This window comes from Chrysochloris asiatica, unplaced genomic scaffold (assembly GCF_000296735.1).
Source record: "Chrysochloris asiatica unplaced genomic scaffold, ChrAsi1.0 scaffold00118, whole genome shotgun sequence".
Lineage (NCBI taxonomy): Eukaryota > Metazoa > Chordata > Mammalia > Afrosoricida > Chrysochloridae > Chrysochloris > Chrysochloris asiatica.
The window spans coordinates 7,032,656-7,049,388 of NW_006408636.1; the positions used below are offsets into that span (position 1 = coordinate 7,032,656).

Here is a 16,733-nt window from a genome sequence, read left to right on the forward strand (position 1 = left end):
AGAGAGAAGAGGAAGGGCTGGCTGGTATGAAGTTTAGGAAGGTGTGTGAACTCTGAGCCCATGAGCACTGACCTAGCCCCTAGGGGCTAGGACTGAGAACGAAGTGGCCAGCTGGTCCGAAGTGCAGGTAGGTGTGTGTTAACTCCCAAACTTGCAGCTGGTACCCTAGCTTGGATGGCTAGTTGACCAGAACTTAAATTGAGGAAGATAAAGATTTTGATGCGGTAAACAAGTGCAAATTGCTACAATTTGATGAACTAGACTTTTGCTTATGAATGCAGCGACTCAAAATTCCAACCACTATGGAAGGATTCTTCATATCAAGGAACAACCTTGTTTCCTTAGTGTACTGGGTTGATAAGAATGAGAAATTTAGACGTTGACTATCAAAAGTGGAGGGAGGCTATAAAAGCATGAAGTGACTGGTTTACAAGCTTTCATGAGTGTGCTTAGTTTCAATGTGATGGGGGTAAGATAGAATCCCCACTGAATAGTTTCCCTTTTTTCCACATAGACCTGGTGACACGGGCTGGGGGATGACAGTGATAGATTTTATGACTCAATTGTGAGAAACTATTAGCAGGATTAATTGTGATTGTCATAATTGTAATAGGAGAAGATGGGTAACTAGAAGGGGAAGTAGTTAATCTTTCTTTTCAGGAACAGATGATCCCAGGACCAACAAGAAGGAAGAGCATGAGTGGAGCGAGAGATCCCTACCTGAAAAGCAGTGACAGCAGAGATGATGGCAGAGGTGGTGGCACAGAGAGACAGAGCAGTTGCAGGCACATCTCCTGAGGGCAGGAGGCTGGCTGGCAGAAATGTGCCCTTTGGACATTTAAATTAATATGTATCTTTTGTTAAGTATATATTAATTAATTTTGCTTTGTTCATTTGTGAAATATAAGCAGGATAAGTGCTGTTGCAGGGAGGGGATTGTAATAATTGAGATGAAACAAACTGTATAATTTGTTTAATGTAAAGCTGAGGATCTTGTCTGTAAACCTTCACCCAATTCACAATAAAAAGTAAAAAAAAAAAAAAGTTACCAAAAGAGTAAAAGAGCTCCAAAACTGGGCAAAAAATTGTTTGCAATGAAATAGTAGACAAGGGACTAGTCTCTAAAATTTATAGAAAACTACACCTCTACAGGGAATCCTGGTGTGGCGCTGTGGGTTAACAATTCACCAGACTGCAAAGCCGTTTGAACTGCAAGGTCGGCAGTTCAAGCTCACAAGCTACTCCTTGGAAACCCTATACAGGGTCGCTATGTGTCAGAATTGACTCAATGGCACTTAACAACATCACCACCACCTCTACAAGAAAAGACAAACAGCCACTGCAGCAGCATTGAAAAGTAGCAGTCATGGCTGTGCACTACCCTATGGCCATTGGCCTCACTATGTGCCACAAAGTAACCAAGAATAAGAGCAAGCTGAAGCACAGCCACCGCCGTGGGCGCCTCACCAAGCACACCAAGTTCATGCGGGACATGATCTGGGAAATGTGTGGCTTTGTGCCTTATGAGCGCTGTGCCATGGAGCTGCTCAAGGTTTCCAAGGACAAGCAGACACTCAAGTTCTTCAAGAAAAGGGTGGGGACACACAACCACACCAAGAGGGAGCAAAAGGAGCTCGGCAATGTCCTGGCTGCCATGAGGAAAGCAGCTGCCAAAAAGGACTGAGCAGGTCCACTGTGTCTTCCCCCAGCTCCCTCCAAATAATAAAAACCTTTAAAGAAAAAAAGAAAAGAAAAACAAACCAGTTTAAAAAATGGGCAGAGGAAATAAACACTTCACCTTCATGTCCCAATTTTCCACCTAGCAGTAGGTATGTATCAGGGACTACAACATTAATGAGGTATGCTTACCATGGAATGGCCAACCATTCAAGATCATGAGGGACAAGCTTCAGAAAAGTTGGGAAGGAGGGTGATATGAAAATAGGAACCACAGGGAAGAAATTGAATAACTCTTGTTACATGGAGGGGATTGTGATCATTGACATGAGACAAAGTGTGTGATTTGTTGGATGTAAAATTATCTGCTCTGTAAACCTTCAATCAATTCACACTCAAAAGTTTTAAAAAATAAAGTGGGGAAAAAATTAAGGAACTAAAATTAAAAGCATAACAATAAATTGGAGATATATTTATATAAAATAACAAAGGGCTAACATATACATATAAGAGCACAGTGGCTCTGTGGGGTAAGCATGGGACTGTGAACCACAAGGTCGGTGATTTGAGCCCACCAGCTTCTCTGCAGGAGAAAGATGAGGTTTTCTGCTCCTGCAAAGATTTAAAAAGGCTTGTAAATCCGATACAGGGCTTCTATGAGTCAAAGTCGACACAACAGCACTCAATAACAACATATATATATATGATATAAAGAACAGACTTAGATACATAAGAATTGTAAGATTTCAATTGGAAAAGGATATGAGCAGACAATTCACACAAGAGAAATAGAAATAGCAAACATATGGGGAATTTAATCCCATGAGTAATCAAATAAATGAAATGAACAAAAGAATTTTAAAATCATGCTGAAATATTTACTGTGTAATTCAATGCTAGCGATTCAAAGGAATTGTAACACTTATGTACCATGTGATATTAGAAATTTGTACAGTCCTTTTGGAAACTATGACTGATAAAAATGTTCATGCTCTTTCAACTGGAAATTCCACTCTTGGGAACCTGCCCTAGAAATAGAATTACAGAAGGAAAAGTCATATGCCTTAAGATGTTCAAAGAATAGAAAAAGTAGGAGTCACCTAAGTGTACAATAATAGAATAGTAAAATAAATTATATTTATTGATGGATGCAATTTTATATGACCATTAAAATTATAAATATGAAAGACTTTAGCAACAGGAGGGATATTTACAATAGACAGTTTTCAAATATAGAATTTAAAAAGATATATACGCTATGATTACACTTACACAAGATACATACATTTATGCAAAGCATGGAACATGGAAAATGGAAATAACTCTGTAGAGTTTAGAAGCATAGAATATTTTCTTTCAAAACGTCCCTTGGTGCCATCATATTGGACATTTAATAAAATATTACTATAAAATTTTTAAAGAGGATATGCAAGTGTCAAATGAAGTAGAGAGGTCAAGGAGGATGAAAGTAAAGAAAGGTCATTAAAGGTCTTGGTTATGACATCATTTGTGTTCTCTAGATACAGGAAAGTAGAAGAGCTTGGTGGTGAGGAAATGGGGTTTATAGTACTCTTCCTAGAAATTTGGTAGATTAATAGTAGTGAGACAAGATAGCAGGTCAAGATAATGATTTGGTTTTTGTTTTGTGCAATACTTTGTCTGGCACTGTAAATACCAGACTGCTAACCACAAGATCAGTAGTTCAAACCCACCACGACTCCTCAGAAATCCTATACAAGGTTGCTATGAGTTGGAATCAACTCGACAACAATTAACAACAACAACAATGCTTTGCAGTTTTTGTTGTTGTGTGCTTGTGTTATTTTTTTTAAGTTTTTATTGTGAATTATATGGGTCTATATGGAAGAACATCAGTTTTACATTCATCCTATCGTATTTCATTTCATTGCAATGATTACAATCCCCTCAATGCACCATCAAACAACCAAAGGCCCCACAAGTCTGCCCCCCGGCTGTCAGCACACAGCCCCTCTCTCTCCCTGGGTCCAGTGTCCCCAGCTGCTCCATCTGTCCATGTCATTGTCTCTGCCTCCATTTTTGGCCTCACTGCTTCCCTGGGTAGGGTCCCACACTCCGCTGTTTTAAGATGGGGTGAAATCAGTGGTGGGAGAGACTGAAAATGATGATAAATGAAGGAACAAAAAAGAAGACCACCTCTTATCCTGGGACTGTAGGGAATAAAGAGCAGAAGACAAGATGGACCTAGAAGTAGAGTTATATTAAAGTGAAGCAGGGAGAAATTGAGGTATATTCTGAGTTTTGCAACAGGCAAGGTGTTGCTTAAGAAGTCATAATGTAGGACCCTGAATACCTCTTTTCCTTCTTTGAAGTGCTCCCTCTTCCTCCCTGTATGTCCAGGACTTGCCTGCTACCGAGGGCCCCTTCTGTTAGTAGTAAATGAACTAGCATTTTAGTATCCCCAAGTTTCATATCCTCATTCCCCAAAGCCTATAAGTGCTAAGATGGTGCTGGTGATGGGGGACTGATTAGCCAAGAAACTCTGAGGACAGCCTTGCTAGTCTCAGATTCTGGCCTTGGCCTTGAAGTCCTAAATCCTAATCTGAAAGGACTGGTGACAGATTGATCATTTATCTATGACAGGAACTAGAGAAAGGAGAGAGACCAGTGAAGAGCTAGTTCTGGGCGTCAGCTCCTGGCACTACCCATCATCTGCATAAACCTACTCTCTCTGTGTGTGCAGGAATTTACAGCCATAGACATAAGAGCTCCTCCCTCTCAGTTTAAACTATCATTCTTCCTTTCATTGAGCACAAGAGAACTGTAAAATATGCTCTCAGCAAACATCATAAAGGCGGCACAATACTATTCCTGTTCCAAAGGCCATTATCAGCTTGGACTCTGCCCCTTGAGGCTCCCTGGGGTCTCCAACCCAGGGCTCAGGGCTCAGAGCTCAGGGCTCCAGTTCATTAGTACCATACTTCCAGTTGTCTGTGGGGACTCTGGCATGCAGGTTCACCCTTCAGTAGACAAGAATATCCTGTCATTAAGGGGGAACCAGGAAATGGGTGTGGCTGCTACATTTGTCACATCCTTGGCATCTGTGATATGTGGGTGCCCTCACTTAATGATTCTGGCTATCATCATCAGCTAAATCAGCTCAATCTGGAGACTGTTCCACCTTCTCCACCCCTCCAGTTGAATGCCCTGATCTGGCTGGATAAAATGCATTCTATACAAGGATGTGAGGGAAAAAGAAATGGAGAAGGATTACTGAAGCAAATTCTGGGAAGCCTTTTAGCATCAAGAAACAGGACTAATGGCCTAGGAAGGGGACAGAAACAAAGAAAATGAAGTAGGATTGAGCAGGTGACTGCTACTGCCTTTGGCTAGAAAGGAGGAGGTAATTGAAGAGCTTCAGAAAGACAGGTGTCACACATGATTTCCCTACCTCCCCCTAAGTCTTATATTTTTCTCTAGAGCCTGGAAAACAGGAGGAAGCAGCCTTAGCAGGTATCCCTATTAGATTCCCCCACCTCTGCCCTCCTCTCACTTCCTGCTTTCCAGTGTTACAATCTTTCTGCCCCAGAGGTATAGCAGATGCTGTCCTGAGGTTTTGCTCCCCACCTACAACTGCTCTCCTCTTGCATGGATACAAGTGCCAGTGACGAGGTAGCTGTAGGAGGTTGGGGCCCTTTACTACTACAGAGCTGCTGGAGCTGACGTCGATATTTGTCCCCAGTAAGCAGATAGAGCACAGGATCCAGGCAGCTGTTGGCACTGGCCAAGGGCCGAGTCACTTTGTAGACCACATTGACAATGTTCAGCACCTGGCAGTCAGCTTCCAGCAGCCTTGCCATGTAATAAATGGTTCGGGTGATGTGAAAAGGTACGAAGCAGAGAGCAAAGACAGTCAGCACCACAGCAATGGTGCGGAGAGAACGGAGACGAGAAGATGATTGGGCTGCCCCTGGTAGGGGCCGAAACAGGCGCCGAGCCATGAGTCCATAGCAGACTAGAGTGATCAAGCAGGGCACGCCAAAGAGTAGCCCCATGATTGCTGAGCTGAAGTGCACATAATGATCAAACTCCTCAGGCCGAGTGGTGTCATGGCACAGGATGGTGGCCCCCTTGGTGCTGGTTGTGACAAAGAACAGGTTGGGCACGAGGCAACCAGCTACAACCAACCAAACTGCCAGGCAGAGAAGGCCTGCAAAGCGTGGGCGGCCCCAGCGCAGTGCCCGCAATGGGTGGCAAATACCCAGGTACCGGTGCACGCTGATGCAGGTGAGGAAAAGGACACTGCAGTAGAGGTTCCAATAAAAGAGAAAACGTACAAACTTGCAGAGTCCAGTGCCAAAAGGCCAGTGGTTGCGGGCTGCGTAGTAATAGATGAGGGTGGGCAGTGACAGCACATATAAGGTGTCTGACAAAGCCAAGTGGAACATGTAGGTTGCTGTTGCATCCCAGGGTCGAAGGCGAAAGAGGAAGAGCCAGAGGGTTGGGGCATTGAGGCCCAGGCCCAGTACAAACACAACTGCATAGCTCACAGGAAGCAGGATGTACTTGAACTCCTCATCAAACCAGCAGTCCAGCTCCACCTCATTGCTGTCTGGATCTGGGCTGGAGACAAGGGATTTGAGCAGCAAGGACTGTGTACTGGTCATGGCTCCTCTAGAAGTGAAAAAGACAGAAGTGAGAGTGGCTTAATTTTCCTGGTCCCACAGCCTTGACTAGGGGTAAAGGAGCAGAGAACAGTGCTTGAAGTATTAGAGAAGGCTAACAACAATGCATTCAAGTGCAACCCGGACCAGCCTGGTTTCTACCTGAATTCCCTTGAGCCAACCCAGGTAATGGTGGGCTCTGCCAGTTTGGGAACTCAAGAAGGCACTCAGTGGTTTGGGTTGTTGCCATACTGCAGCTGACTCAGTCCTTCAGAGCCTGGCTAGCCAAAGGAGATGGAAGCCTATTAAAGTCACCCAAACTGGGAAGATGCCCAGACTTACATCGTCTCCTAACTCCTTGCAACAGCTCTGTCCTTGTGAAAAGGGGTGTCTTTCCATAAGTTATCTTCACCTCTCCATACTATATTTACCTCTAATGCCTTCCCCAACTGTCTATAGCCCAGACTTACACTGCAACCCTTGCCCAAGAACTCTGACACATCTCCTACCTGGTCCACTTCAAGCTGAGTCCAGCTGACTCTGTCACCCTTCCCTTTGGCAGCCAGAAGGCATATCCAAGGGCGTGGAGCTCAGGGTGGGGTCTGTTCCTCCTCCCAGCTCTGAGAGATTGTCAGAGCTGGAAAGGCCTTTAGATATTATCTAGTCCAACCCACTCATTGTACAGATTAGGAACCTGGGGGCCCAACTAGATTTAACAGTTTTATAAGTGAGTGCAAGAGAGAATACACAGCAAATGTTTAAGTTGCATGAGGAGCCAGACCAATGGCACTAACTAAAATTACATGAAGATCATACAAGTCTATGTAAGTGAGCAGAAACATGGTAAATTAATTTTAACATAGGCAAGTGCAAGATTTTGGGAAAATAATTTAGTAAATCTAAACTATTGGACTTCTGGTGTGGCGCTGTTGGTTAATGAGCTGGACTGCACAGTATGCTTGAACCAGAAGGCCAATGGTTCAAGTTTACCAGGTGCTCCTTGGAAACCCTATAGAGGGTTTCTATGGGTCAGATTCTGACTCTATAGCACTTAACAACAACAACAAACTATTGATACAAATATTAACTACATATGAATATATATCAATTGTAACAAATGCTTATGCAGCATTTGCTAAGTGCCATATGGAGTCCTGATGTGGTGCTATACGATAAACATTGGACCACAAGGTTGGTTTGAACTGCAAGGTTGGAAACCCTATGCAGGGTCCTCGATGGCACATTAACAACAACAACCAACAATATACTTATTAATGGCCCCATAGACACTCTATGAAATAGGTATTGCTATTGTCCTACTTCACTGATATGAAAACCAAGGCCCACAGAGTTTGTCTTTTTTTTTTTTTTCCTGTCCTAATCCTTGATTTTAAAAATTGTTGTTAAAAAGTTTAAGTCTGTTGCTAATTGTTGTTTGCTGTCGTGTGCCGTCTAGTTTACTCATAGCAACCTTGTATAGGATTTCTAAGGAGCAACTGGGTTTGAAATGCTGACCTTGTAGTTTGGAGTCCAGTGCTGATCCTACAGAACACACCACAAGTCTCTGCTGCTAGTTACTGGAGTCTAAATTTGAACTCAGGCAGGCTCTAGTATGGTGTTTGAACCCAGGCTGTAGCATCCATGTACTTAATTTCTATGTTTAATTGCCTATCTAAGCCATTTGGTCATGATCCAGAAAAGGATCCATAAATGTTCATGGACAGTTTACTTTGTGCTTGGTTCCAGTCTAGCCAGTGGTTGTTGTTATTAGGTGCCATCAAGTCAGTACCGACTCATAGCGACCCTACACACAACAGAACGAAACACTGTCCGGTCCTGAGACAACCTCATAATTGTTGCCATGCTTAAGCCCACTGATGCTGCCACTTTGCCAACCCATCTCATTGGGGGTCTTCCTCTTTTTCTCTGACCCTCCACCTTACCAAACATGATATCCTTCTCCAGTGACTGGTCCCTCCTGACAATATATCTGAAGTATGAGAGATGAAGTTTGGCTATCCTGGCCTCCAAGGAACACTCTGGCTGCACTTCTACCAACAAAGACCTGTTTGTTCTTTTGGCAGCCCGTGGTACTTTCAATATTCTCCTCCAACACCATAACTCAAAAGCATCAATTCTTCTACAGTCTTCCTTATTCACTGTCCAGCTTTCAGCTGCATATGAGGTTATTGAAAATACCATGGCTTGGGTCAGGCGTACCATAGTCCTCAAGCTGACATCCTTGCTCTTCAACACTTGTGCAGCATATTTGCCTAATGCAATACATCGTTTGGTTTCTTGACTGCTGCTTCCATGTGTGTTGATGGTTGATCCAAGAAGACTGAAGTCCTTGACAACTTCAAACTTTTCTCCATTGATGAGAATGTTGTTTATTGGTTCAGTGGTGAGGATTTTTGTTTTCTTTACATTGAGATGTAATCCATAGTGAAGGCTGTGGTCTTTGATCTTTATCAGTAAGTATTTTAAGTCTTCTTCACTTTCAGCAAGCAAGGTTGTGTCATCTGCATATCGCAGGTTGTTAATGAGTCTTCCTCCAATCCTGATGCCACATTTTTATTCATATAATGCAGCTTCTTGGATTATTTGCTCAGTATACAGGTTGAATAAGTATGGTGAAAGAATACAACCTTGTCGCATACCTTTCTTAATTTTAAACCATTTAGAACATCACATGTTCTGTTTGAACAACTAACTGTCTCTTGGTCCAGGTGCAGGTTCCTCATGAGCACAATTAAGTGTTCTGGAATACTCATACTTCACACTGTTGTCATGATCCACACAATCAAAAGCTTTTGTGTAGTCAATAAAGCACATGTAAACATCTTTCTGGTATTCTCTGCTTTTAGCCAAGATCCATTGGACATCAGCAATGATATCCCTCGTTCCACGTCCTCTTCTGAATCCAGCTTGAATCTCTGGAAGTTCTCTGTCAATGTATGCTTGCAGCCGTTTCTGTATTACCTTTAGTAAAACTTTACTAGCATGGGATAGCAAATATATTGTCCGATGATTGCCGCATTCTGTTGGGTCACCTCTCTTTGGAATGGGCACAGATATGGATCTCTTCCAATCAGTTGGCCAGATAGCTGTCTTTCAAATTTCTTGACATAGATGAATGAGTGCTTCCCGTGCCGTCTCACTTTCTTGAAAGATTTCAATTTTTACCTGGTGCCTTGTTCTTTGTCAATGCCTCCAATGCACCTTGAACTTCCTCCTTCAGTATCATTGGCTCTTGGTCATATGCTACCTTTTGAAATGGTTGAACATCAGCCAACGCTCTTACTCTAATGGTGCTTACATACTAGAAGGGGTGGGGACACAAACAAAATTAAAAAGTAAACTATACAGATTGTGATCATTATTGAGAAAAATCAAGGAGGGAGGGGGAATATAGAGGAAAGAAGAAAAGAATGGAGAGGGTTGCTCTTTTAAATAGGGTGACTTTTGAATGAATACCAGGTGGCTGTGAAGGCAGGAAAATGTTGAAGATGAAGTCAGAGAGTTTGGCAGGGACCAGATCATGGAAATCCTTGTAAGCTATTGTATAAACTCTTTGTTCTTGTTGTTGTTAAGCGCCATTGAGTTTGTTCTGGCTCATAGTGATCCTGTATAGTGTTTCTGAGACTTTAAATTTTCATGGGAGCAGAAAGCCTCATTTTTCTTTTGCAGAGCAGCTGGCAGGCTTTGTGGGTGCAGCCAGCATTCTCCCATAAACACCTGAGAAACTGGAAGAATGGAGTTTCCATTGACAGAGATGGGGAAGGCTGTGAGAAGATCAGGTTTGGGGAAAGATCAGGAGTTAGTCTTTCAGCCTGTAGATATTGAGATGTCTATTACAAATGTGAAGGCCCCTGGATAATACAAAGTATTTGTGCTCAACAAATAACCAAAAGGTTAGCGATTTGAACTCATCTAGCAATACTGCGGGAAAAAGGCACAATGATCTGCATTGTAAAGATTACAGCCAAGGGAACCCTATGGAGTAGTTCGACTAACACACATGAGGTAGCCATGTGTCAGAATTGACTCAACTATAAAGGATTTGATTTTGGGTTTTTACTACACATTAGAAGTCACTGGGTTGCACAAACAGTTAAGCACTTAACTACTAAATAAAAGGTTGGCAGTTCAAATTCACCAAGAGGTGTCTCATAAGAATGGCCTAGCAATCTACTTCCAAAATTGACAATCCCATGGAGTTCAATAAAAAGGGTTGTCATGAGTCAGAATTGACAGCAACTGATTTCTTTCTTTCTTTTTTTTTAACACATGTGTCTTAGTTATCTAGTGCTGCTGCTATAACAGAAATACCACAAGTGGATGCTTTTAACAAATAAATTTATTCTCGCACTATAGGAAGCAATATTCAGATTTAAAAACTGCTGAATGTCATTTTTTGTTAATAATTTTACCTTCATAATTCTTTTTGGGATTAAATTCTGTATTAGAAAGAAACGTAACTCTAAGGAAAGAGAGGCATTGGAATATCTTTTGTTTTCTTATTTTTATTTTTACAATGTGGTGTGACCATTGACACTGTCTTAGTTCTGTGTTGTTGTTAAGTGCTGTTGAGTCGATTCTGACCCATAGCGACCCTGTATAGGGTTTCCAAGGAGCAGCTGGTGAGCTTGAACCACTGATGTTGCAGTTCAAACAACTTTGCAGTCTGACACATTAGCCCACAGTGCCACACCAGGACTCCTCTTAGTTCTCTAACCGAAATACCACAAGTGGATGCCTTTAACAAATAGAAATTTATTCTCTCATGGCTTAGGAGGCTAGAAGTCCAAATTCAGAGTGCTGGCTCTAGGGGAAGGTTTTCTCTGTCAACTCTGGAGAAGGGTCCTTGTCTCCTTTCAGCATCTGTAGGCCTATCTGGAGTCCTGGTATGGCATTGTAGGATAAGCACTGAACAGGCCCAGCATTCCTTAGAGATCTCCATGCATCTTGGCATCAGTTTTCCCCTGGATCTAGGCGCTTCATAGTGTAGGGACCCTGGGTTCAAAGGAAAAACTCCACTCCTGGTTCTTCTTTCTCAGTAGTTGTAGATCCCTCTGAGCTATGCTTGCTTGTTTAATCTCTTTTTTATATCTCAAAAAAGATTGACTCAAGATCCAATATAATTCTGTAGATTGCACCTGGCCTCATTAACATCATAGAAGCAAGGATTTATAATGCGTGGGATAATTACATAAGATCAGGGATGATCACATTAGATAACACGGGGGGGGGGCAGTATTACATTATTACATAACTATCACATTTCATCATTACATAAGTGCCAAGCCACTGAGATTCATGGCCCAGTCAAGTTGACACATATTATTTTGGTGAGGAAAGGTAACACAATTCAATCTATGACAACATGTAAGAGGAGATGTTTGTTTTTACTTAATTTAATTAATTTATTTATTGGAGAGTAAGGGTTAGGGTTGGGACTATGGGTAGATCTAGGCTACGCCTAGGACTTCATTTATTGTTAACGTTATGGTTAGGACTAGGGTTAGTGTTAAAGGTAAGGGTTGGGCTAGGGTTAGGAGTAACGTTTCATCTAGTTTTTAGGGTTACAGTTAGGTTTATTGTTATTTAAAATTTTTTTCTTGAAATCTATTTGATTTCTCTAAGAGAAGGTTTTATGGAAGCCATTTACTCCTCCTTAATGATGCTAGTCAATAGGCTTCACTTACAATCTCACCCTTTTCCTAGACACCACCTATATCTCTCTCTAGCACTCCCAGAGACCCCAGTCTGAATACAAAGTCCAAGCCTAGTGCCAGAAAACACTGAAAGGTCAGGCGATCTGGGTCTGGGACTTTTGGAGCTACAGTTCAGTAAGGATGTCTTACTCACAGGAAGGGTGAGGAGGCTAGAGCAGGATATGCTCTGAGTGCGACTGTGAACCTGATCCTCAGGCATTGAGAATGTTGCTCAGTTGAGTGAGGAGGAGACAGGCCTCAAAGGGAGTCTCTAGAATCTCGAGCTAAATTTCTTAAAAGGACCAGAAACCTGGATAGGGGAAGCATGAAGATTTCAGCCCTATGACTGGATAAAGAAAAATTAAAGCAACAACAAGAATAACACACAAAAATTTGTTGTTGTCATAGGCACTCTATAGGGTTTTCATGACTGTGACCTTTGGAAAACAATATACAAGGCCTTTCTTTTAAGGCATCGCTGGGTAGATTCAAACCACCAACCTACTGGTTCATAGTATTTAACTGTTTGACCCACCCACGATTCTGTTGCCATTAAGTCAATTCTGACTTATGATGACTCCATATGTTACAGAGTAGAACTGTTCCAAAAGATTTTCTTGGCACTGTAGAATAAGCACTGAACTGCAAGGTCAGTTTGTACCACAAGGTCAGTGGTTCAAACTCACCAGCCACTGCTTGAAAACCCTATTTTTTGCTGAGTTGCTATGAGTTGGAACCGACTCAACTGCAGTTAACAACAACAATCTTTTCAGAAGTCTTTCTTCTGCAGTGATACTAGGTAGATTTGAACCACTATGCTTTAAGAAAACTAAAATTCATTATGAACTCCCCAAGGATCTCCTCCACCCAGGATACCAAACCAAACTCACTGCCATTGAATTGATTTTGACTGATAGCTATCCTATATAGGATTTCAAGACTTTACTTTTTTTTTTTTTAAAAAAGATGTGAAGAGTATGGCAAATTATTTTTATTTGCTCAGGAAAAAATGGAATGATATTAAAAGTAATTCAAAGAAGAAATGCAATGCATTTCTTTCAACTATACCCATCTTTAACTTCTACTAGTATTTCATTATAGTGTAGTGTAGTACAGTGGTTCTCAAACTTTTTGGTCTCTGGAGATTTTAATTCTTTTAAAAATTATTGAGACCTTATGATCCAGCAATTCCTCTACTTGGTATTTACCCACAAGAAATACGAGCCATACATAAGTAGATATATGCACAGCAATGTTCATAGCAGCACTATTTACAACAGCAAAAAAATGGAGACAGCCTAAGTGCTCATCAATTGAAGAATGAATAAACAAACTGTGGTACATACATACAATGGAATATTATGCTACCTTGAAAAACAACAAGGAAGCTGTAAATCACCAAATAACATGGATGAACCAACATTGAGGACACTGTGTTGAGTGAAATTAGTCACAAAAGGAGAAATACTGCATAGGAACAATATTGTAAAAGACTAAGAAAAAGAACCCATACTAAAAAAGGGGGGGGGGGAATCCTTGTTGATTACGGGATGTGGGGGGTGGGGTGAGGGGAAGGTGGAGCACAGGGTAGGGAATAGACACAGGATAGTTTGGGTGCTGGGGGAGCAGTAGACAAAAAGGGGGATGGGAATGAAAGAACAAAGTGGATGGGAGAACAGTTAGGCAGGTTTGCATGGGCTAAGTGGGACAGAGGTAAATAATGATGTATGCACAACCTTGGAACAATAGGGCTCTGGGATACAGGGATTGAGGCATGGTTGGAATGGGCAAAAGGGGGAAATAATGTTAAGATGCTTGGCTGTCTTTTGAATCTTGGTTTCCAATGCACACCATTATAAAATAAACCCTTGAAGGGGAGAGAAAGGAATAGCCAAAAATATCACCATAGAAAGCTTGTAAGCCCATCTTCTGCCTATATTCTGATTGGAATACCTAATGGGGCTACAACTTGCCCAGTGTAGGAGGCTTCCTGTGGAGCCTTTGCATTGCATAAGACCATAGGTGGAATCCTGAACCCTATCCAGAATCTTCTAGGTGGGAAATCTCCACTTAAAAGGACAAGCAGACCAGCCTGGAGTGGCTAGAGGAACAGAAGATACTTCTTGAAAGAAAGACTGACAGGAAAAATAAAAAACAATAACGGGAGTCCAACTGACTACTACAAGAACAAGCAGGAGACATCAAGGCAAGTGGTCGGGTCCCCTCAGGGCAAACCCCCTTCAAAGACTCAAGTGGAATACACCAGCAGGCATGAGGTCTGACTGGTGACCATACTGGTCACCGATAAGGGGAAGTGAGGGAAAAACAGCAATGAAGCTGTGAGCTAAGTCCGACCATGTTCAACAGACTCCTGTGAACTCGGGTAGAGACCTGGTTGGCCAGCAGTGTGACAAGACCTGGGGACTCCTGGGCCCAGAGACAGTGACATAGCCACAGAGGACTAGAGTGGAGAGTGAAGCATCCAGCTGATAAGAAGTGAAGGGATATGCACAAGAACACCCACACTTGCAGATAATACCCACTTGACCTCCTTCAATGACTGGATGATCAGAACTTGACTAGAAGAATAAAGAAGATGAAAAATAAGAGTAATCTGATACAATTTTATGACACTGACCTACACTTATGGATGCAGTAACTCAAAAGAGGGAACAAATCTTTACAACGAGTATCATTTCCACCCCCTCCATACACAAAGTAGATAAGGATGGGCAACTTGGACATAGGCTACCCAAAATGGTGAGGGGGTGGGCTACAAAGGCAAGAAGTGACTGGCTTACAAGCTTTCAAGACAGAGCCTAGATCCAGAGGGCGTAGAGGAAGGTAGACTCTCCACTGAGTAGTATCTAATCTATCTGGGCAAGGCTGATGAAAGGAGATGAGGATAGGTCTCTTGTGATACAATAGTGAGTAATTGTTATCAGGATTGACTGTGAGGGTTGGAAATGTAAAGGTAGACATTTTGTAGCAAAAAGGAGGGGAGTGATTGACTTTGCAGTCCAGGAGTGGAGGTCCCTGGGACCACCAAGTGAGAAGAGCGGAGTGTGGGGCCCTACCCAGAGAAACAGTGAGTGACTCCAGAGATGGAAGCAGAGACGATGATGTAGAGAGATGGGGTGGCTGGGATTTCTAGGCCCAGAGAGAGAGTGGGGCTGTGTGCTGATGACCTGGAGGGGGGGGGTGGCCAGGCTTGCAGGGTGTACCCTTTGGTTGGTTGATGATGCATGGAGGGGATTGTAACTATGGCAATGAAACGATATACGATAGGATGAATGTAAAGCTAATGTTCTCCCATGTAAACTATCACATAATTCACAATAAAACATCCCCCCCAAAAAAAGATAATGGAATTTTCCATGAACATTTAAAAAAAAAAAAAAAAGAGGGAGCCTTGATCTAGAGGGTGAGGAGGAAGGTAGACTCTCCACTGAGCAGTATCCAATTGGCAGGGCTGATGAAAGGAGATGGGGATAGTACTTTTGTGGTACATAGTGAATAATTGCTATCTGGACTGACTTGAGGGTTGGAAATGTAAAAGGATGGGAGTGGTTGACTTTACAGTCCAGGAGTGGAGGTCCCTGGGACCATCAAGTGAGAAGAGCAGAGTGCGGGACCCTACCCAGAGAAACAGTGGCGCCAGACATTGTAATCATGGCAATGCAATGATATACGATACGATGAATGTAAAGCTAATGTTTTCCCATGTAAACTATCACATAATTCACAAAAACTTAAAAAAAAAAAAAAATTGAGGATCCCAAAGATCTCTTGCCCATGTAGGTTACAGTTATTGAGATTTACCAATTAGAAATGAAAACGGAATTTTGAAAACTGCTTATTTATTCACTAAAACTAGAAACAATGATTTCATAAACTTGTATATAAATAACATTTTAATGCAAAATCTTCTGAAATAAAAATAAGAGTGACATTATTTTAGATTAAAAAATGTTTACTGTGATTTAAGTGAAGGTTTACAGAGAAGATAATCAATTTTACATTCAACAAATCATATACTTTGGCTCATCTTAATGATTGCAATTCCCTCCATGCAACAAGTTATCCCACTTCCTCCCTGTGGTTATTTCCATTCCACCTTCTTTCCCAACCCTTCAAGGAGTTCTAGTAACGTAGTGGTTATGGGTCAGGCTGCTAATTTCACGGTCAGCAGTTCGAAACTACCAGCAGTTCTGCAGAAGAAAGATGAGGCTTTCTGCTCCCGTAAAGATTTACAGCCTCGGAAACCCTGTACAGGGTCGCTATGAGTCGGAACTGAGTCCACTGCACACCACCCATCACACCAACCCTTCTGAACTTTGTCCTTACGTAAATGCTGCCCTTTTGATTCTGAATGGTTGACCATTCCATGGTGAGCATACCTTATTAGTGTTGTCTCCCTATGTACCTATTTACTGCTTGGCTGAAAACTGAGTTCTGTTCCAGACCTTGGAGAGTGGTCCAGGACCATAGTCTCGGGATCTTCCAAGACTGTTAATCTTTACAGGAGCAGACAACCTCATCTTTCTCACGAGGAGCAACTGGTTTGAACCACTGACCTTTTATTTAGCAGCCCAATGCTTATTTCGTAGTGCCACCAGGGCTCCTTCCGCCCAGAATAAACCCATCCCATTGCCATCAAGTTGATTCCAACTCACAGCAACGCTGTATAGTGTTT

General features: G+C 42.2%; 1 protein-coding gene and 1 pseudogene across 1 annotated transcript; one reads left to right on the forward strand and one right to left on the reverse strand.

Annotated features, from left to right (window-relative positions):
- Window positions 1-1,366: 1,366 nt before the first annotated feature.
- On the forward strand, window positions 1,367-1,684 carry LOC102827167 (annotated as a pseudogene).
- Window positions 1,685-5,189: 3,505 nt separating this feature from the next.
- Window positions 5,190-6,356, reverse strand: P2RY4 (pyrimidinergic receptor P2Y, G-protein coupled, 4). The gene has a single exon (XM_006868519.1). The coding sequence runs from the start codon at window positions 6,321-6,323 to the stop codon at window positions 5,226-5,228; it is 1,098 nt and encodes a 365-aa protein (XP_006868581.1). The 5' UTR covers window positions 6,324-6,356; the 3' UTR covers window positions 5,190-5,225.
- Window positions 6,357-16,733: the final 10,377 nt, after the last annotated feature.